General features: G+C 35.4%; 2 protein-coding genes across 2 annotated transcripts; one reads left to right on the top strand and one right to left on the bottom strand.

Annotated features, from left to right (window-relative positions):
• The first annotated feature begins 7,451 nt into the window (after nucleotides 1-7,451).
• On the top strand, nucleotides 7,452-8,684 carry LOC127098568 (uncharacterized protein At2g34160). The gene is made up of 5 exons (XM_051037196.1): nucleotides 7,452-7,693; nucleotides 7,854-7,902; nucleotides 8,051-8,113; nucleotides 8,210-8,274; nucleotides 8,348-8,684. The coding sequence occupies exons 1-5, from the start codon at nucleotides 7,571-7,573 to the stop codon at nucleotides 8,447-8,449; spliced, it is 402 nt and encodes a 133-aa protein (XP_050893153.1). The 5' UTR covers nucleotides 7,452-7,570; the 3' UTR covers nucleotides 8,450-8,684.
• Nucleotides 8,685-9,276: 592 nt separating this feature from the next.
• Nucleotides 9,277-12,624, bottom strand: LOC127098567 (uncharacterized). The gene is made up of 2 exons (XM_051037195.1): nucleotides 12,371-12,624; nucleotides 9,277-11,888 (listed from the first exon to the last, which is right to left on the bottom strand). The coding sequence occupies exon 2, from the start codon at nucleotides 11,700-11,702 to the stop codon at nucleotides 9,417-9,419; it is 2,286 nt and encodes a 761-aa protein (XP_050893152.1). The 5' UTR covers nucleotides 11,703-11,888; nucleotides 12,371-12,624; the 3' UTR covers nucleotides 9,277-9,416.
• Between the last annotated feature and the right edge of the window lie 11,505 nt (nucleotides 12,625-24,129).

Below are 24,129 nucleotides of genomic sequence, written 5' to 3'. Positions count from 1 at the left end.
ATTCGTAAGGATCACTAAATGGAGAAATTTTTAAATTCCGTTGCGCCTTGGATGGCAATTCTCCTTCAGTGTGTGTTATGTTTGTTGGTCCATAGCATAGGGATACCAGTGTATGCTGATTGAAAAATGTTTATTACTTGGCTTTGTAGGATGGCATGGCATGAAAGACTCCATCACAAATCATGGCTTGAAGAAGCATAATTAACTTGCACATGAAGCAAGCTTTGAATATGAAGTCACAAGAAAAGATGGAAACATGAAGGATCCAAGTGGATATCATCAATTAGGGCTAGGTTTTAGATGAGATGACTTTGGTTAACGGGTTAACCAAAAAGTCAATAGTTGACCAAAGCCAACAGTAGGTCAAAGTTGCCTTTTTGTTGTAATTTTCTGTATGAACCATTGTAAAATGACATTTGTAAATGATATGAACAATTTTGAATGAAAAATGATTCAATGCAAAAATGCTTTAATTTAAATTTTTATTTTCCCTCCAAAAGTTAAGTTTAAATTATCTTGAACCAATGCACTATGGACTTGAATCAATGGACTAGAATGAAAGTCATGAAACTTGAATTAATGCATTATGAAACAATATGAAACATGAAGCCCTGGACTACGAATGCACTAATGAATATGAATAAAACGTGGATGAAACAAGGTCTTTGACCAAATGAATCATCAAACAAATAGTCATGTAACAAGCCATGATCCACAGATGATTGATTCTAAACAAGAATAACATGGTGCAAACCACAATGACCAAATGTCTAATTCCATGAATTAGGGTTTCAGTCAATTGCAAGATCAATAAGCAAACCTCATGGTAACTAAATGTTAGACACCCACAATTAGGGTTTCATGCTTAATCCAGGGTCACTAGACAAATAACATGATTTGTGGTCCCAAAATAAGCAATAGGCCCTCTCAAACAAGCCCTAAAGCAAGTGGCCCAAAATTGTTATGAATCAACAATTAGGGTTTTCAATACCACAAAGCAAACCACATGGTCTATAAGCATTAAAGATCAAGAACTAGGGTTTAGGCATGAGTGAATACCATGATGCAATCTCCAAGGTCTCAAGCACCCAGATTTAGGGTTTCACCTTGGTCCATGTGATGGGCTTAATTCCAAACTGAATGCACCACCAAAGCCTCTGGGCTTGTTTCTCAAGCAAACCTTAGATCTTGCTAGGTATAAATAACCACAAACTTTGAATCTATGATGATTGCTTGAAAATATTAATGTGGATAAATGATGCACATGTATTTTGGTGTGAATGAGTGCAGATGAATCTCAAACCAAAAGTCAGATGAAAAATGAAAAATAGTGGGCAAATTTTAGGGTATGATAGTGTCGCTAGACGAGGTTCTCCCTCGCTAAGAGACGTCTCACTGAGCGAGGCCTTCCCTCGTTAATCAAGAATGCACAAACCTATAACATTGAATTACGATTTTCATTGTTAGAGGATTTTCGGACCTCCGATTTTGATTCCGTAAAAACCCTTCAATCTTAGAATTCGATATACTACAATTATTCAATGATCAAAAATAGTAAATTTACAATATATCCCATATTGGCATCAACAATATCATCATTTTTCAAGGTTTTTAGGTTATATTTTCAAAGCTTTTTCAACACATCAATGGAGGAGTTTCAAAGCAAACATAAACAGAATTTTCACAAATAATAGTACATAAATTTCATCACCAACATCATCATATAACATTAATTTATCACCAATTTACATAATTCAATCGAAAACCCAACAGTCGTATTGGAGGTTAAGGACTCCCCATTCTACCCTTCATGTATTATACCCATTTATGAAGAAACTTCTCCCCACTTACCTTAACTCCTATTGGGAAATCTGAATCTGAACTGGTTTGAATGTGTTCTCCCTTCAACCTCTAGCCTCCCACTTGTCTTCATTTGCCTCAACTTTGGTTTCTACGCACTGATCAGAATTAGGGTTCTCTAAACTTGGATTATGCTTAACCTTAAATAGTTAGGGTATTGACCTATTTAAAATTTTAATTTCTCCTCTCTCTCTCTCTCTCTCTCTCTCTCTCTCTCTCTCTCTCTCTCTCTCTCTCTCTCTCTCTCTCTCGTCTCTCTCTCTCTCTCTCTCTCTCTCTCTTCCTCCCATCTATTTCTCTTATTTTCCACTTTTGGCTCAAATTCTCTATTTCCTCAATTTTATTAAATAAATCAAATAAACTACTATTTTTTTAATTATTAAAATAATTATAAATTAATTCTTTCAACCTCTAAGTCCCTCTCACACTACCACCTCAAGGACATGCACACCCTGAGCTTCCTATTCATTTAACCACACAACATAATAATAAAATTTAAATACAAATAAATCAATTAAAATAATAACACAAAAACGGGGGTGTTATAAATTACACCTCCTGGACTTCCGTGCAAGCCATCACGCAGAAAATCTTCTCAGTCTCTCGGAGTCATGCCTACGCACCCTCTAGATCATACTTACCCTTGAAAGTTGGCGGCTTGTTTCTTAGAAACTTGTCCAGTCCACGAAACTCATCATCAGCATATTGATGATTCTGCTACCCTTCCAGCACCTGAGCCACTGATTTCAAAGCATCAGAAATTGTGTGATCATTTCTTCTAGCCATTATTTGCACACCATCAAACCAACATTAAAAGAAACAATGCATCGATGGTGTACACACACATGTCGCATACTAGGGACAATTAACATGTTAAAAACCTGGTTGGATGGACCGACATGCTTTAATACCATATGTAACACCCTAAACCCCAAAACTCAAAATAATGCGGAAATGAAACAAATACACACATAGGGTGTCACTCAAACACAACATAAACTTGCTCTGTAACACGGGTTATATAAAATATGAATTAAATTGAACACTTGTCATCACATGCTCACCTTTACATAGGCTCATCGCATCGGAAATAAGTTAATTGAGGTAACTCAACAACCAAATAAGTCTAAAGATATAAAATATAGTTATGACAAAATTCCTTCAACATCAACAACATCACAAATAAAGTTAATAACAAAACAAGTCTTTCACCCGTCCAATGTTACAAATCAGAGTAATAAAATGCTAAATAATCGCATAAAATAGGAAAAAGAAGAACAAACTTTACACCATCTTTCAACCTCTAAGCAGCTACTTAGTTACCCACTCGTATATACCCTAAGAAGGAGCACAAAACTACACAAACAACAAAGGGGTGAGAATATGCTCATAATATAACATGTTGCCAAAGTATGCAAGGGTAGCCTAAACAAACATCAACAATTATTCAACACATTTCAATTGCATACATCACCAAAGCATTCTCAAATCACCAACATCAACATATTCATTCAATGCATACACAATTAATGAATGTAGTAAACTTAACACTAAGACTCAACAATGCATGCGGTACCATTATGGAAAACACATGTTCATCTCGCTCCTTAATCCCCCCACCATAGGACTAGAGCACACCAATCGTTACCATCACCATTGGAATTGGTTACTCGCTCCTAAATCCAAACCGTCGGACTAGAGTACACCATTCATTTCTATCACCATAAGTAACACTTCACTAATTCCTCATTAAAATTAGCTACTCGCATTTGAATCCATACCACCCGGCCATATAACACTAAAACTGGACCGAAGTTTATACAACATGATGCATGATTCACCATAACATGCAATCTCACCAAAAATGATCACCATGAATTATCACCAATATGCACACAACATGCTCCATACAACACAAGTTAATTAATTCAATAATAACATTACAAATAACATTATGTCTTTCCAAACAGCAGCCAAACATTAGCCAATTCACAATAGCACATCAAAAATCAGAACGACAAAATAATTCCATACAACTAAGCGAATAACGCTCATTCGAGAAGCGTGATCGATTACCCATCACCAAGGTGACGCCCGCCACCCCCACATGCCACCTCACCCATAGTCTTAGTGATAACCATCCTAACCAACCATGTATGGGGACCATGACGGTCTAATCGTCAAGAAGCTGACGCCCGTCAGTGCCTCTGAAGCGATGACGACCAATGTGTCATTAGGTTGATGCATGTCTCTCTCAACTAGAACAGAAACTACATTTTCTGTAATGGAGTTCAAATCATAACTCCGATTTCACATTCCCTAGCCCCAAATCAAACAGTAACAACAAGGGAAATAACATCTAAAATCAAAACAACAAGCATCCACCAATTAACATGCAATTTCATTACTTAATCATGGAGTAAATCATGGTTTGTTCATCAAATCCATAACAACACATGAACACACATTCATATCAATTTCATCAACAAGAACACATGATTTTTAAGGCATAACGGTGTACGGATTTCACATATATCTTGCAATTATTGCACTCAATCACATATTCATCCAACATTCATCAAAAGAGAAAAAAGTAAGGAAAAATATAATGGGATTAAGGATTTCCCTCTACCCCATCATGCAATATACACCCTATTAGGAGTAATCCTCCTTTACCTTAGATTTTCCAGTAAAACTCCTCAAAGCTCTTTCAATTGATGTTCTTCATATGTCATAGCTCTTGCCTCCCTCTCTTTTCACCAAAATTCTGTTCTATGTAGAAAATTCTCAAAACCCCTTTACTAAACTTTTTATTAGTAACCTAATCCCCTTCATTCACGAAAATGCTCTTCTCATCTCTAATCTTATTTTAATAAAAATGTTACTAATACTCTCCCTTATTTCTACTATTTCTATTTTCTTATTTTTCCATCAAAATCTTCTTCTCTGTTTATTTTAATAAATTAAATATAATGATTACATTCTAATATTAATTAAAAATGCATGTATTCTAGTTATTTTCTAGTCATTCTATCAAGCAGTTATTTCTCACCACACCCTACCAATGTGATTACACCCCAACACCTCCCAATGCACATAGAAATTAATTTAAATAATTAAATGCACCCAATTTTAAATAAATAAATAAATTAGAAAAACAGGGTGTTACAAGACATACCATCTTTATACAACATCATCATAAGACGACACAATTTTAACCTTTTAGGGGCATCCATGCCAACCTTATACTTAAGCATGAAGTATTCGCTACCTAACGAGCGAGTTGTAATACTCTAGGGTTATAAAGAGACCGCCTAAGAATGTTATTAGCACATGCTAAGGATGAGAAGGGCGAAGATGGCTATATCTATCGCTCTGCAACCAGTCGTGCAAGGAAGGAATCTTATGAATTTGGATCCCAGCATATAACCCGAGAAAAAAATATTGATGCCCATAATAGATCTAAAAGTTGTCTAGTTTGGACCCCATGATTTTTATACCACCAAGTTGGGCACCTACTTGACCAAAGCTGAAGAAGAGGAGTTAGTCGCCCTCCTAAGGAGGAACGGTGATTTGTTTGCTTGGACTCCAACAGACATGTTAGGTATAAATTCCATAGTGGTATGTCACTACCATTCCATTTATTCCAATGTGAAACCTATGTCACAAAAGAAGTGCAAAGTTGGAGAAGAGAAGTGGGTGAGGATCAACAAGGAGGTGAAAAGTTTAAGGACTCAACTATCTAAGTCTCTCCTGAGAAACTCCGTTGTCTAAGTCTCGCCCCAAAATAAAATACTTTTTTCCTGATTCAATTCACTTCTCCCTTTCCAAGGCCTCGGGCTTGAAAAATTGTGGACTAGAATAACTTTAGTGGGCATGAAAAGGGACAGTCTAAGATAAAGCGACCCAAACCAGGTGCAACAGTATTGGTGAGCTTCTAAAGCAGACTTGGTTGACTGAATTGGGCTTGTCCGCCTGACTTAAACCTACTATTACCTTTGCATTTTCGTTGGTATGTGATCAGAGAGACGTGGGAAGAAATTAACGGTCTTTACTGGATCATGAGGAAACCACTTCTTCAAGAAAGGAGTAAACTACTCATACATAATGCCATATATTCCCCTAAAAGGGGAAGAATGGATTATTAAACTGAATCTGACCCATGAAGACTCCTATAAATACCCTACCTCAGAACTCTAGGGGATCATTCACTAATCTCAGATAATCACCACTAAAGAACCCTTTTGCAATCACACATGCGAGCATGGTATTTCTCATTGTTTTCAACAAGTACACTATAGTTATTCATTATTGATATTGATATAACTACTGTGGTTGTTTTTCCATTTCAAATTCTAGAATTCGAATATTTAAAAAACACAGTTCAAACACTAAAATCGAAAGTATATTTTGGCAAATTCAAGATTTTTGAGAGGATTGGAACCGGGGGACGGGTGCACTTCACATATTAAACATATTAGTTATTATATGTCAAAAAATGGAAATGGATTGAAATGTTCAAAATGTCTAATATTTATAAATTAAAATATTAAAATACTTCCTCTGTCCTAAAATAATTGTTATATCTTATAAAATTATTTGTCATAAAATAAGTGTCGCATTTTAGTTTCCAATGCAATTTTAATATTTATCTTGCAATTATGCTCTGTAATTAATACTCTCAATTTATTATTTTATCACTCTATATTTATGATAATTCAAATACATCAATAGTAAACAAAGATAGTTTGATAAAAATATTATTCTCTCTTTTATTTATTACATTTTTTTAATCTATGTAAAATAATCAACTATGACAATTATTTTAGGACATAGGAAATATAAATTAAATATCAAAATATAATTAAAAAAGAAAAATAAAAATAAAATTTAATATAAAACATTAATTCAATAAAGTAGTTCAACTAATATATATTAGTTAAATTAAATCAACTTAAACGAGTAACTTAAGTTCAATCGTTATCAATAGCATTTATTTATATTATGTATTTATTTTCAATCATAGTAAAAAGTTTAAATTATTTGAGTTGCAGAGTCTCACCAACGTGGAGGCAAGATTTACAAAATGCTAACAAAAATATTTTCAAATTGTCTATCAAATGAAGTTCTAACAAGAGAGTTGAACTTACATTTTGCAGAATATAATCAAACTCATGATCAATTTAATCAACTTTCATTTTAAAAAAATAATAAATTTAACTTTAAATCATTTATTTTAAACATGATTCATAACAAAACATCCTCACCTTATTTAATCCAAGTAGCTAATTTATCTTAACGAAACAAAAACCATTGATTTGTTCCTAGTTGTGGTTTTTTTTTAATCTTAAATATACAATATCTCACATTGCCGTAAATGGATTCAAGTTTGTGTTGCTTACCATCTCAAAGGATTGATGGGCTCTCCGTTGAAAAGAGCAGAAGAATAGGTCCAATGAAAAGTAAAGGACATTTCCGGCAATCCACTCAAAAAAATAACGACCATGCAATTTTCAATTCTACCTTAACTACCTAACAAACTAATTTTACAGTTTAATGAAACATACATGTTTATAATCTATATCTCCTCACAAGCCACCACGTGTCAAGATTTCATTGGTTATTCTTCCAAGAGTCATGCCTTATATAAACAAGGAAATGACCCATTAAACTACTTTACCGTTACAGTTACAGAGAGGATTACATTACAATGACAACCATAGATGCGCCTGTAACTGCAACCACCGCAACTCCGAATGAATCCAATAAGAAAAACAGAATTCAGGTTTCCAATACTAAGAAACCACTTTTCTTTTACGTCAATCTCGCCAAGGTACGTAATGTCGGATCAAAATTCGTTGTAGTCAGATATTCTATATTCGTGTCAATGCATCCGCGATCATTGGATTAAGATTAGACTGTTCAAATTTCGAAATTGTTAGTTTTGATTTGAAAACATTATATAATGTTGCAATAATTTCTCCTTTATGCAGAGATATATTCAGCAGCACAATGAAGTTGAGCTTTCTGCTCTTGGAATGGGTATTCTTTTTCTCAAACCTAAATTTTACTTTTTTTTTGTTGACTTTTGATTTGGACAATATTCACAACATTCCTCAAACATTTTCATATTTTAATGTTAACTGATATGTAACACATTTTACAAAAATGTTGACATGAATTGGCACAGCTATAGCTACAGTTGTAACGATCGCAGAGATTTTGAAGAACAATGGACTTGCCACTGAGAAAAGTAAGGTTTCTTCTTGTTAGTTATTGTTTCTCTCATTCATTTTATGATGATTGTAGCAATTCTAACCAATCAATGAATGTTGTTGGGATGAAACAGAAGTATTGACATCTACAGTTGGCATGAAGGATGAGAACAAAGGCCGGCTCGTCCAGAAGGCAAAGGTGAGCGTTAAAATTTTCAATCATTCTCGTTCAAACGCGATCTTAAACATAAGTTTCTGTTGGCGTTTTGTAGATTGAAATTGTGTTGGGTAAGTCTGAGAAGTTTGATAATCTGATGGCTCATTCTGCCGCCGCAAATAAATCAGAAGCAGCTACTGATGATGACAAGAAATGACAAACTTCATAAAGCAGCATCAATGTGGGATTATTGTAGTTAATATATTCTGTTTTGTTTTTTGTTGTAATGTTTGCATTCATGGACGTAAGTAAATAGGGGAGTAGAAAAAGGGTCGTGGAGTTACAACGCAATGAGTGGATCAATGTTGTAGGACACATTTCCATTATAACTTTAGATTGTATTTCTATATACAACATATATATACAATGACTGATGAATCATAAGCTCGCCATTTATGTATTTTTTTTCCTTTCTTTCTAGTTTATACACAGAATTCCAATTAAGAAACAGGTGTTAATATTCTAACTAATTATGTAATGCTATCGGTTTGGCTTTACAAAAGATCATTTTAAACACTAATTTGGTGACATAAAAAATATATCAAAAGCACAATTTTTGGATTTCATATCATTATTTTAAAGACTAATTTGACGAAAGTAAAAAATAATATCAAATGTCTTCTGTTAAGATAACTCAATTCATAGTTGTGCTGAGACATCCAATTTCAAGACGCGATTTTTAACCTAAGACATCTCACATTTAAGAGATAAAATTCTAGTCATTATGCTATTAGAACAAAAAAAATATATACCAAAGGCTCAATGTCAGATAAAGACAAGTTGAATGTACTATTTATAGTGAGATCAAAATACAACATTAACAAATTGATTAAAGTATAAGTAAGCCCCCAATCATTTTGAGGTTTCCAACATCCTTACTGAAAAAACATACTATTGACTTGAGAAACCAAAAATAATTCCAGTACTAAATGTGTGTATCATTGAACAAAGCTCATTGAAGTATATCTATAAATGGACAATATCTGCTAAAAATTAATTCACATTAACGTCAAATAAATAACATAAATCATTTACTTGCAATTCTAAGCTATGAAACTATGGAGCCTAAAAATAAATAGTAATAAAGAGGACAGGAAGCCTTTGGCAGAGAGAAAACATAACATCTAGATGGGAGCAGCACATGTTGTTCTAAAGTGACCTGTCTGATTGCATCGACTACAATGCACCACTCGCTTAACACGCCCACGATCTTCTGCACGAACTCTCTTCTTTCTCGGTCGTCCAGGTGGTCTGAGTGATTTAGGTGGGTTTATTGTAACTTCAAGAGCTTGGCTAACATTAGCATCTCCTTCAGACAACTCCTTCCAAAGGGATTTATCAGGAATTGGATGTATGGTTTGTGAGTACGTCTTGCGATAAGTTGCAACGGTGAAACAGCTTTCTGTGAATCTATGCACATTCTGCCTGCAGGATAGAAGCGCTGCCACGGCATGTGCACAGGGCAAGCCATAAAGCTGCCAACCACGACAAAGACAGCAGCGGTTTCTTATATCAACTATATGAGTTCCCTCGTGAGATATAACTTCAAACTCAGCTTCGTTGGCACGAAGAACCTGAAAAGTGCGTGCACGTTCTAGAGCCTCTGCAACACTTCTCTCCGCTGAAGGAACGAGTATGGATGTCCACTGCATACTGGTTTCTCGGCGCTCATTGAACCAAGTCATTAGCTGCCTTCTAATGCATTCCATCATTTGAATTATTGGGAGCCCAGATGCATCCAATATCCAACTGTTTAAAGCCTCAACTATGTTTGCTGTCAAATGACCGAACCTGTGCCCCTCAAAATAAGCAGTAGCCCACAGACGAGGTGGAACTCTTCGAATCCAAAATGCAGCATCTTGTGATACCTCTTCGATTTCCAAAATTTTACCTTCGAATTCAATTATAGTTAGACAATTGGCTGCTTCCCATAGAAGATTGTACAACAAGGTGTTATTAAATTCCTTACGGAAGCTATCACTCAAGTGGCGCATGCAAAATCCATGGAAAGCGGTAGGAAAACATGCCTCAACCCCATCCACAATTCCTTGCTGTCTATCTGACAAAATAGTAAGCCTTGGCATGTTTTCAGTATTAACCTCAAGCAGGTTATGAAGTTCAGTCAGAAACCACGTCCAATTATCATCATTCTCCTCATCAACAACACCAAATGCAAGAGGAAAGAGAGCCCCATCACCATCAAATCCAGTAGCAAAAAGTAATGTACCAAGATACTTGCTCTTCAGATATGTTCTATCAAGCCCCAAGAGTGGCCGACAGGCATTCAAAAAGCCATATATAGATGCTTGAAAAGAAATGAATAGACGTTGGAAGCAATTATCAGTTGGATTTCCATAAACAGATGCAATACTGCCCGGGTTTGTGCGTTTCACCTGTGCACAGTATTGTGGAAGCAAGCGGTATCCTTCTTCAAAAGATCCACGCATTGCAGCCATAATACGCTCTTTGCCTCTCCATGCTTGTTTGTACGATAAGGTGATGCCATGGACCATATGAATCTCTTCCAGTATCTCCTTTGGCTTGCAATTGGGGTTCTCCTTCAGCCTTTGCTCCACAGAGTTAGCAACCCATTGAACTGAAGCTTGCTGATGACCAAGATGAGAAATCCCTCCACATGTATGACTCTCATGAATTGTCCTGATGGTAAAAGTTGGAACCCCTGGGAGCTTCGCTGCATGAATGCGCCAAGGACATCCTTCACTGGCACACTTGGCAGTAAACCGTGTTTTATCAGATTTAATAGTCTGCATCTCAAAGTGCAGAGCGATTGCTGTATCCCTCAATGCCCTTCGGCAACTCTTGACATCAGGAAATTCTTGGCCCACTGACAATTCATAAGTTGGACTTATAGCAAGTGTACGAGCCTGAATTACATGGGGTTCAGAAGAAAGCATATACTGTGACTGTTGAATACTCATATCATTCTCAGAATCAGTGCCCATCTCTGGGTGTTGAATCACAGTCAGGTCCATGTTATCATCAAACCCTTGATGTTCAAAAACAGTTAGATTATTGTTCTCTGGTAAGTCCAGATCATGGTTTTGTCCAGGAAGGGGCGATTCATGGTTATCATGCCCGGGTTTTCGATCCATGGCCAGCTCATGCTCATAAGTTTGACCATCATCACCTTCTTGATCATGATTTTGTTCTATCCCCAGATCATGGTCATGTCCCAAGTCCAATCCATGGTCATGGTCATGTCCCAAGTCCAGTTCATGCTCATGGGTCTGACCCATGTCCAACTGATGCTCGTGTGGTGGTGATCCTAGTTCCAATCCATGGTTCTCACTCAGCCCCAAATCATGATTATGACCAAGCATTGATTGATGATGGTCATGACCAAGTTCCAAATTGTGATTTTGACCGAGTATCAAATCATGGTTAGCCATTGAGGATATAAACCTCTACTTCAACAACAAAAACCTTGATCGGCTTACAATACAAATCCCCGTTTTATGACTGAGACACGGTTGCAAAATCCCACCGATAACAAAAGAAGAGCCAAAGAAACCACGTCAATCCTCTGTCCAACTCATGAATCTTACAAATCCTGAATTATATTCACCAACAGAAACCTACAAGAAGAAAAAAACACGGATCAACATTAAACCATTTCGCAAAGCATACCATATTTTCTTTACTCTCTTCCCTTTTCCAAAGTACCCTACCCCTACTACATAATAAACATACAGATTCAAAATCCGCAATCATCCCATCCCATTGACACTACTGTTAACTGATAATTGATAATAACCACCCCAGAAACAAATTCAAATTACACAAACAAAGATCATGAGTCATTAATTTCAAACAACATGTAACAACCATGAGAAACTAAAATCACCTCAACAATAATAAAAAAGAAAAACCGCATTGAGCTTAACTTAAGACATAGTCTACTCAAGAAGGACTATAGCAACTTACATCAAAACATAAAATCACAAACACCCATTAAACAGAATTGAATTGATTGAATAAAAATAAAAACTTTAGTAAAACCCATAAGAATTCACACAAAAAAAAAACATAATAAATAAAATAAAACGAGAGGGTTCACCTTATACCAAAGAGTATCGGATCATGGTGTTAGGTTGAGAGCATTGAGTCGCAAATCAACGAACGAACAAAAACGAGGGTTTTTGTGGATTGAGAAAGAAGGAACGAGTGTTTGAAAAGAGGTTGATTGAAAATTGGCGGGGAAGTGTCAGAAAATCGGAAGGGTAAGGAGAAGAGAGGAAAGGGTATGAGGTTGCGAGGGTTGAGAAGGGAAATCCAGTGCTCAGGCTATCCACAAAAAGAGGGTATTTAGGTCAAACAAATCGATCCTCTTCTTTTATCGCTTCCGAGAATTTAATTTACTCTTTTGCCCCTCATGTGTATTTTTTTTTTGTGGAGGAGGCCCATGGTATATTGATAACCATTTATATAGCCCATGGTGTATTATTCATAGGTTTTTGAGATAGTAAAAATAATATATGCTTTTCACCATACAAAAAAAGAAAAAGAAAAAGAAAAAAATATGCTAATATATTTATAATAAAGATATATTACAAAATGGAAATGAAAAAGATATATTAGAAAAAGAAAATGAAAAAGATATATTTAACCATATTTTAATTATTTTTTTGGGAATTTTTTACTCAAATAACTTAGTTTTTTAAAAAAATTCCCAAAATAACTCACTTTTCACATTAACTCTCAAACTACCTCACTTTGAAGAGGTGACGCTAGATGAATTGACGTATACTCTATAAGTTAAAGAGGTGACACTAATTGAATTGGTTTATGCACCTAATGATGTCAATCCAATTGGTGCCTGTGTGTTAGGTTTTAAAGGAGACGCCAATTGGTACGGCATCTATGTGTGTTGTGTAATTTTTTTGAAAAATAAATGTACAATTTTTAGATAAAGGTCGAAATTGAATCAATTGATATTAATATTAATATTAATATGCGTTTACATACGAATACCAAAAAGACTAATGTCGTTGACCGGGATGACCTAAGCGACCTCTGGTACCACATCCCCTAGCTACCCGAACGCGTGACCCTAACCCACGTTGATGATTCACCCTGGGTATTTGAGGATTTGAGGGCTCAGGAAAATCACCACAAACTGTAGGACATTGCCTAAGATATTTAAACAAATTCGCGTAGTCCTGTGAGTGCTACCGCCATAGTTGAGTTCGTGATCCATGTTAGAGTAGTTGGGATGTGTTTGAGTTATTGGAGGGCGACCGGGACGATTGAAGGGACACATTGGTGTGAATGATGCGTCGAGGAAAGGTTGAAATGATTGTTGTGGTGTTTGGCAGCCATATGGTTGTTGCATATTTTGGTCTTGTGATGTTTGTGCTTCATGGCTATAGTAAGAGGAGGGATTGTTGGTGGTAAATGATCGTTGAGTGTTTTGGCTAAGGCGGCTATGGTAGGGTGATGTGTTGGGTGCATAGAGATGTTAGGTGTCTTGATGATGATCTTCTTATTGGTGATGGTACAGGGTATGCTCTTGGTATTGTGGTTGGGTGTTTGGCATGTTAAGATCGTAGGTTTGTTTGTTTGTGGATCAAAAAGTTTGATGGGTCGGGGGTTGTGAGTAACCGGTCTGACAATATTGTCAGGGATTAGATATTGAACCTTCTTGTGTGTAAGTTACCTGGCGTGGGTCGTATAGGTACATATCCTCGACGAGGAACTCAAATCCAACCGATATGTACCAAGCCATATAATTACGAGTTGATTTTTCTTCGGTTGGCATCACAACATCAGTTAAGACATGGTCTTGTCAGTGCTTCGATTTTCGATACTCAGATCTAGCGAAGCTTTGCCAAAGGTTAAAGTTCCATTGTCCGTTAACTTTTCGTATATGCCATTCTCCAAGGTTTGTTGGGGGATCTGGGATGTGTTAAAGCATACCGAACTATAATTTAACATGATCACTATGGTGCATCTCGATAGTGGTAAATCTTATGATCGGTGTGCATGCAGTCCAAACGGTTGCATCTTGTTCGTTGATTTCATGGTCATAATCCAAGTTTACATATGGACGCCAAATGAACTAATGTTGAAAATTAAGTGTTGAATTGATATGTCAAGACATTTTTCCGCTTGTTAACAAAGACCCAACAATGAAGGTGAGTATAATAATATCTCATATCGTCACAGAATATAATTATACTCCCTTTTACAATAAAGCATTGATTGCAAGGACAAAGGTTGTTAAACAGGTATTCGGCAACTTAGAGGATTCATACAAAGAATTCCCACAGTTTTTATGGGCACTTAAAACATACGCACCGGGGACTATTGCAATTATGAAGACATTGCCAGCATTTACGCCAGACGGAACTTGTGTTGCAGGAAATAGAATTTTTCACCGCCTATTTTGGGCGTTTCAACCATGCATCAAAGGTTTTGCATTCTGCAAACCTATTATTCAAATTGATGGAACATGGTTATACGGAAAATGCAAGGGCATTTTGCTTATGGCTATTGCACAATACGACAACAATAATGTCTTTCTCATTGCCTTTGCTTTGGTTGAAGGTGAAACCGCTAGTGATTGGGGTTTCTTCCTTAGTCATCTCAGAACACATGTCGCTCCACAAGTCAATCTTTGTTTGATTTCAGATAGACATGCTGCTATTGAGAGTGCTTATAATAACCATGACAATGGATGGCATAATCCTCCTTCTACCCATGTCTATTGCATTAGACATATCGCACAAAACTTCATATGTGCAATCAAAGACAAGAACCTTCGCAAAAAAATGATGAATGCATTGTATGCTCTAACTTAACCGTCATTTCAACATTATCGTGACGAAATTAGATTATCAAATGCAGAAAGGTGGGTGGATAACATACCATTAGAGCAGTGGACAGGGGAATTTGACAGATGACATCGATGGGGCCACATGACAACAAAGCTTGTGGAATGCATGAACGGCGTATTCAAAGGCATTAGAAATCTACCAATAACTGCATTGGTCATAACAACCTATTTTAGGTTGGCATCGACCTTCGAAATCGGAGGCAAAAAATGGAGTACATTGTTAATGTCAGGTCAATTATTCAGTGAATGATATATGAAAGTGATGAAAGAGGAAACTATCAAGCTAGCACACACGCGTTTACAATCTTTGATCGTCATAGGCAAAAATTTAGTGTACAAGAAATAATGGACCACAATGAGGGGAGGTCAAACTTATCCTATGATGTCAGACTAAACAGAAGTTGGTGCGACTGTGGCAAGTTTCAAGCCTTATGTATTCCTTGCTCCCGTGTCATTGCGGCATGCGCACATACTCGTTAGGACGCTTACAATCATCTATTTGATGTTTACAAGGCCATTATCATCCTGAATGTCTATAAAGAAAGCTTCTCAGTGCTAGCAATGGAGAATATTGGCCTCCATATCAAAGGGACATAGTTTGGTACAACGATGAGATGCGAAGAAAGAAAAAAGGACGGCCAAACAACACGCATATTAGAACAGAAATAGATACGGCTGATAAAATGATAAGATTATGTAGTATATGTCGTCAACCCGGACATAATAAGAAAAAATGTCTCAATCTTGGAGTAACCTCTGCATCATAATTTAGTACCTTCTTTCAATTTTTGTAACCTTTGATTTTGATATATTAATAACTTTTTGTTACAACAAGGTTAACAACAAACATCACTCCAACTTAAACACACTTAAAATGAACAGGTCTGAATAAACAACACAAACAATAAATATCAAAATAGATGAAAATACTTAACCACAACATTTAAAAACAAAATTTCTAAATGATTACAACAATCAAATTGATATCATTTGGTCCAAACATCACTTCCCCCAACATCCTTATCATTTTTTACTCGCACTCATCCACGTACAGCATCGAGTCTCTCAATACTTCTAATTTTTTCCCTTCAGGTATGTTTTCGTCTAACCAACTCCCTTTGTAGTTGCTTGAAATGACAGATGTTCCAGAAGAATATCTCCATCGGAGGCTTGTCTCTCTAATAAATCATTTTTGCATAGCGGCAACGAAGACGAACCATGTTTGCAATATAATGAAAAAAGATATGGAAAAATGAATCACACAACACCTCTATTTATACAAAAAAAAATACACAATACACGGAGGAGTCAGACCAATTGGCGCCTCCTCTCATTTTTTACACATAGGCGCTAATTGGATTGGCAACATCATGTGTTGTAGCCAATTCAATTGGCGTCCCTCTTTAAAATCAAGGGTATGTGTCAATTCATCTAGCACCTACGTCTTAACTTTTTTTTAAATGGGGTAGTTTGAGAATTAATCTGAAAAGTGAGTTATTTTTGGATTTTTTTTTAAAAACTGGGTTATTTAAGTAAAAATTTCTTATTTTGGATTTTATTTATAATAATTTTTAAGTTCATTTTAAGTTTTGATTTTTTTAAATCAATTTTTGAATTTCAGTCCTTCTATTTTCTTTAATCCTCGATTTGATCCCTTTATTTTTACTAATTTTTTGAATTGTTCTCTTTTTAATATTTATTCGTAATTTTGATCCTCTTATTTTGCTAAGTTTAAAAATGCTGATATTTTATTTACTAATTAAATGAATTATTGCATGTCATATTAAACTTAAATTTATAATAGTATAATAAAATAAATGACATTAAAATTATTTTAAAACAGAGCAAATAAAATAATTTTAAAAAAATTCTTGTAAAATATATAGATGTAATAAAATTGTTCGTATATTCACTGAAACTTAGTTGTTTTATCATTTCATCAAAACTTTCGATTGATATTTTCCAAGCATAACTTCGTATATGGGGTGAGTGATTTGGTCAAGTATTGTGTCACAATATTTTGGCAATGTGATTTGTTGGAGATCACATACCTTAGGGTGCAATGAAAACCTGTATGGAGAAATGGTACCTTTAGAGGGTGCAACTATATCCTGTATGGCATAACGATACACCAAGGGATGCAATGATATCTTGGAAGGTGCAATAATGCCCTAAAGGGTGCAACAATATCCTATAGGGTGCAATGATATCCTGAAGAGCGCAATGATACCTCAGTAGATGCAATGATATTATGTGTGATTCTTACTTGAATTGTATAAAGGAAGAAACTAGTAAATAGACCGCCTCGTGAAAAATTATTGCAACTACGCCACCACTTTATTGATGTTTTGAACCATAAGTATGAGAATATAATACATGACGCTTTATTACTTCCCCTTGTTATCTTTGAAACTAAATATTAATTTTAGTAATGTCTCAGGTTCTCTGAGTTTGAAGACATAGGGACAACATCTCTAATCAATTCTTTAAGCTTTTAGGCGTCACATGATACTTTTTGCATACCTTATAAGGCCCTTCCTAGTTGAGAATTTTCAATTCTTTAAGCTTCTAGGCGTCACGTGATACTTTTTGCATACCTTATAAGGCCCTTCCTAGTTGAGAATTTTTTTCCAATCCTAGTAGATACTAATACTTATCCGAGTACTAGGTTGACTTCCTTTACATCTCTTGGACCCAATTGTTGTTAAAGTGGCAAGTGCAATTCAAAAATATATAGTGGGGAACTTGGATAGTCCGACTGGGATAATCCCAAGCCTGATCAAATTTCATATTTTCAAATTATAGCCTTTCCCACATAAAATCGAACACTAAATTGTAGCCTCTCCCACATAAATTTCATATTCTAACACTAAATTGTAGCCTCTCCCATATAAAATTCAATCAAACTTCATATTTTCAATCATTGAATCAAATATTCTTTGATAAAAGTGAAATTTGGATGAATTTTATGTTACCCGGGTTGGCCAAACGGAAGGTCTAGACCAGGTCACAGATGGTCCGGAGGGGAAACCGGATGAAAAATTGAGGTCGCCCCACAAAATCTAACAAATTTTGAATTTACAATCGAAGAATCAAATACTTTTTATCTAAGATTAAAATTTGGGAGAATTTTTCGACGCCCGACTTGGCCACACAGACATACTAGAGTGTGAAATCAAATGTGAAATTTTACCTGAAATTTGGGAAGACTGACTTGGCCTTAGAATTTACATTTTTCGTTGCACTCATGAATGTGGGCCATTTAATGTTCATCGTCAAACAATTTTATGGGATATTTGAGGTCTATATCATTTTCTTTAATTAATTTACAATAATTCACCAAACACAATATGTTATAGTATTAATAAATATTAACAACATGATGAGGGAGTTAGAAAACATGTTAGGTGGGGAATGTTGCAAAGCAACTCCACAATTGTTATACTTTATTCAGCAAAGTGCTTGCATTGTCGAGTATGTATGTCTATCTCTACTAGCAGTATGATTTTTGAAATGTATACCATCTCAAATGGTGTCTCCTTCGTAGAGGAATGAGGTGGTATATGGTATGACCATAATACCTATATTTCTTAGTGTAGGGTCTTTAAATACAACTCGAAAATAGAAGGGAAATGTCAAGAAAATGATTTAAATATAGTAAAATTAATGATGGGGTAAAAATAGGATACCTTGTATATCTATTCAGACTGCAACATTTTCGCTTCATCAAGCTTTTTAGTGATTTCATAGCGGATAATCTTGTTGGCGGACTTGCATTGACCATTGGATAATGTGTGTTTGAACGAGGCGATCTTGCTTTAAATTCCTAGAAGATGGCATATATCTCATATTGTAGAGCTGAATAACCAAGTTATATTATCTGTGACGATGCACTTTGGTAATCCAAATATGAAAACTATTAGTTTCCAGTAGAAACGCCTTAATTTGTCTATCGTAATCATTGACATTGCTTCAACTTCTATCCATTTGGTAAAGCAATCCACTTGTCGTGAGTACGATAGTAATGATTCATTGTGTGATATGCTAAGCAAAAGGTATTTAGGATTATGATATGTGAAAAGTGATAATCTTACCTAACATTTTAGGTAGATATATATATCCTCGTGATATGACTCGAGTCCTCTACCTATAATACATGTCATGTATCATATGACCCCGACCCACTAGGGACCATGGTAGGTGACTCATCCCTTATAATACAAAGACATGTGGTTAGCTAATTTATTGAGACTTGGGGATACATCCCCGGTAATGATGATAACAAATTTGATGGGTCAGAGATTATGCTTAATGGATCATATCGTATAATATAAGGGGGTGTGGCGAGCTCGCCCTTGCATTTGGAACATTTGTAAACCTTTCCTAACCTTTTTATTGCCTCTTTATGCATTTGACGAGGTGGGAGGAGAATGGTCCAAGTTTGTTGGTATTTTACGGGCTTAGGTCATCGTATAACATGTTGATCTATGTGCTTGTAGGAACAAATATTTGCAACCTTCATATGACCTTGGTAGTTTTGATGATGACAACACTGAATATAAAACGACCTTTGATGAAGTGCCTCATGGTCTCTACTCCAACAACCATTGATGATGGTATCTATCAAAGAAGTTATATCAGGCCTCATAAATAGAAGAGTTAAGTCCCATATGATGTTATAAATTAATGATGAATCAATAAAGAGATCTTGAAGCTTCAAGGTTATGAAATAAGTGTGAAATATTGTCTGGTCTTGTGTCTGAGTGATTAATGTATTGTAAAAGTATAAGAGTATTTCTCAAATTACTAAGGTATCTCACACACACTTGAAAATGATTTTAAATTTACCTCTTTTGTAAAAAACCTTAAAACCTTTAGGAAACTATTAAAGAGTCACGTGTAACTGACCAAGAGTGTTCATAATCATCTAGGAAGCATTTGTACATCGTCCAATAGATCAGGGACTTAACATAATTGATTATAGCAAGGAAAAAGGTTCATTGATCGATTAGAAATACTCTTAGTAGAATAAATCACATAACTATTGTAGGGTTTCCATTTTGGGATTACAGTTATTGTCTTTTTGAAGATCCTAATCAATTGGGCCTTAGGGTTAATTGATTAGATCATTAAAAGGCCCATGAACCTTTTTCCTTTTTGAGCCACTTGTTCTCCTATAAATAGATGATTATCCTTATTTCAAACTAAACCAGAAAATGTATTTCAATCATACTTTCTCACTTTCTACTCTCTCTTTCCATTTCTTCATGAAGTTGCCTTAGTACTTTGAAAGTGACAAATATTTGTGAGTTTTTCTTCTTGTTCTGGTGTTGTGAGATTATTGTAATTTACGCAATATGGTGTTGTATCCTATGTAAGATTTATAAGAGAGGTTGATGTTTGGTTCGTAAGCTTAACCAGTCAAAAGCGCTTACCTGGTTCTTGAGATTGGCCATTAAAATATTTGTTTGGTTTGAGAGTTCATCCTGTGAAAAACTCATGGATGGTTTGTGAGATTAGCTAGTTAAAATATCCTATTTGGTTTCTAAACTCAACCTGGTGTAAAACCTATGTTCGGTTATGAGATTAGCCCGACATGAAATCCTGTGTTTGGATTGGGGAGTAGTAAGTGTATAATCTCATATTTGGTTATGTTCTAGACCAATCGCATCAACCCCGGCTGACCACCGAAGGAGGCCTCTATCCTTCCAGAATCTTCTCAACACACAAGGATTATCATCCTAATAATCACAAGAGATCTCAACTACAAGTGCATTCAATGGTCCCCCGTATTTAACTCCTAACAAATAATAAGTTCGTTATTCTCTCTCTCTCTCTCTTCTCTCTCTCTCTCTCTCTCTCTATATATTATATATATATATATAATATATATATATATATATATATATATATATATATATTATATATATATATATATATATATATTATATATATATATATATAACGGTTCTCTGTATTTCACTCCTAACAAATAATAAGTTCGTTATTTTCTCCTCTCTCTCTCTCTCTCTCTCTCTCTCTCTCTACCCCTTTAGGTCGAAGTTAGGGAAGAATAAGCTAATTTTTTTTAGGAGTTGTTAACCATGATTGAAACTTACATACTCCTGGAGGAAAAGTTGACCACACGTTTTGACGACCCAATATCTAGCTAATCTCACTCTACTCGCACGATCAAGTTCGTTATTATCTAACAAATAATAAGTTTGTTATTTCTCTCTCTCTCTCTTCTCTCTCTCTCTCTCTTCTCTTCTCTCTCTCTCTATATATATATATATATATATATATATATATATATAATATATATATATATATATATATATATATATATATATATATATATATATATATATATAACGGTTCTCTGTATTTCACTCCTAACAAATAATAAATTCGTTATTTTCTCTCTCTCTCTCTCTCTCTCTACCCCTTTAGGTCGAAGTTAGGGAAGAATAAGCTAATTTTTTTAGGAGTTGTTAACCATGATTGAAACTTACATACTCCTGGAGGAAAAGTTGACCACACGTTTTGACGACCCAATATCTAGCTAATCTCACTCTACTCGCACGATCAAGAATAAGTCCCATTGGCATCGGGATGACTCTGATCAAGGTATGCTGAGAAAGTACGACAGCTACACCCCATTGACAGTCTCCTAAGAGAAAATTTATCAAGACTGAGCAAACACTGAGTTTTTAAAATGAGAAAGGGGTCTGACCTCCTTACCCCGTCAGAGAGACATCTTGGATGGAAAAATCAAAGTATTGTCGCTTCCACAGGAGCCACGACCATAATACTGATGATTGCATACAACTGAAGGATGACATCAAAGAACTGATCAAGAGGGACCGACTAACTGAGTATGTTAAAGGGACAAGCGGGATAGAGAGGAGTCACCTAAAGGTAATTATCCCTTGTAGGCCGAGATGCTCGAAACAAGCGGAGAAAGCAAGGAGGAAAGCAAGGGAAAACGCACATACATTGCCGCTATATCGGAGGAAAAAATCATAAATGATGGTCGTCCACCGTAAGGAAGTACTTTAGAAAAAGTCTATGGCCGACCTATGTTGGGATTCTAGGTGATAAAAAGACTATTTATTAATTATTAGTTACATATTTTATTAGGTATTATTATGTTCTAGAAGTTTCTTAGGAGTTTATATATTAATTGTAATGTGTTATTTTAGAAATCAATCAAATCAAATAAAGTAATTTTATTTCTCATTGTATCTTATTATATATATTATAAGATTTAATTGCATTTTTATTAGTTTTATTTGAAAGCATGCTATCATATAGATTTCATTTGGCGAAATCTTAAATATCTAAGAAGCTTCTAGAACATAATAATACATAATATATTAAAACACTAATTAAAATATCTAACCAATAATTATTAAATAATATTTTTATAATTGTCGCGGGGTTCAGTTGAACTTTGTTCCCAAGATTCTAAAATTACTTTAGTTTTTTATTTTTGGATTGTAGAGATATCTACAAATAAAAATTTGAGCCAATTTTTTTTCTTTAGCCTTGTTCTGGACCGACCATATTCGTCTTGGACCGACCACTTTGAGATGGCTTGTTCTAGGCTAAAGCCTTGTGATTGTCTATACGATTAAGTTTATATAATCTTCTCCTTGCCACGGGACTATTATATACCTTGTTACAAGAGATTTACACTTCATGCACATCCAACGGTCCTCTGCACTTCACGCCAAAAAGATAATGAGGTCGTTATTTCTCCCCCTATATATAGGGAATGGCGTCAAATCAAGTAACAAGTTTGAAAACACAGTTTGAATACTCTTTATTTTTTCAAATACTAACTTGAGCATCAGAGTGCTAACCTTAAAGGTATATATTTTCTGTTGCATCGGAAACTTTACTCTGTCGCAACTTCCACATCTCTCTATTTTTGGTTCCAGAATGAAACAGTGGTACCTTATATGGGAAATGACTTTTTATTTATGCATTTTATATGACTCTCTATCTCAGTGTTCAGTTTTTGTGTATTCAGTTTTTCGGTGTGAGTTTTCTTTAACCTTTGAATGGAGATCTAGCAAATCGAGCATGAAAGCCAGTTGTGTTTGATCAATTTGAACTTTGCATTAATTATAACTCGATGATTCTTCAAATCTTAAGATTTATGTATCTATGATCTCTTCGATCATTGGTAATGGTTGGTTCTAATACTACTTGTTCTTTCATGACACGCATAGTCGCTCTAGTTAATAGTGGTGCAACACAAATAACTATCAGTCAATGAAACACGACTCATCCTTCTCATGTCGAAACAAATCTTAACGGTGATGTTTCTCCCCATCTATATATAATCCTTCCTTCTCCAAGAACAAGGATTTTCCAAGCACCGCAAATTGGAATTCCAACTCCTCTTCCTATGGAGCGACCTGAGATATTGCACGGTTTCAACATCCTTGAAGCAAGCCTGGGCGCTTAAGGAGCGATGATTTACTCAACAACATCTAAAATAATGTTCAACAACATAACTCCAAGGCAATAAAATAAAGGTTCCTTCATTTAGGAAAAAGCATACACCACACTCAACCCCCAGTGAACACGGTTCAAGAAGCCGCGTCTAGAAGAAACCTTTCAATCGGTCTAGAGTCGACCACTGCAAGGGGAAGCAAAGTCTAGAATTCGAAATACCGTTTAAAAGAAAAAAAAACACAATTCTCCTTCCTGGAGCCCGAGTGGAGACTGTGGCAGTCATGCTTCGTCCCCAGATTGCAACGAACACCGGTCGGCTAGGGTGCATCCTAAGCATCCCTTATTTACCCGAATCTTAGAAAGGAAGTTTCCTAAGTCAATGCAAAAGCCTCTTAAGCTAGGATAATGTAATGGAAAAGGAGACCCTGGCGAGCATGTCCAACTAGTCAATGACCGACTCAACTATTATAGTGCTGATGAAGCTTCTAAATTCAAGCTACTAGCATTAACAC

The sequence above is a fragment of the Lathyrus oleraceus genome, chromosome 6 (genome assembly GCF_024323335.1).
Source record: "Lathyrus oleraceus cultivar Zhongwan6 chromosome 6, CAAS_Psat_ZW6_1.0, whole genome shotgun sequence".
NCBI lineage: Eukaryota > Viridiplantae > Streptophyta > Magnoliopsida > Fabales > Fabaceae > Lathyrus > Lathyrus oleraceus.
This window is presented reverse-complemented; position numbering and strand designations above follow the sequence as displayed.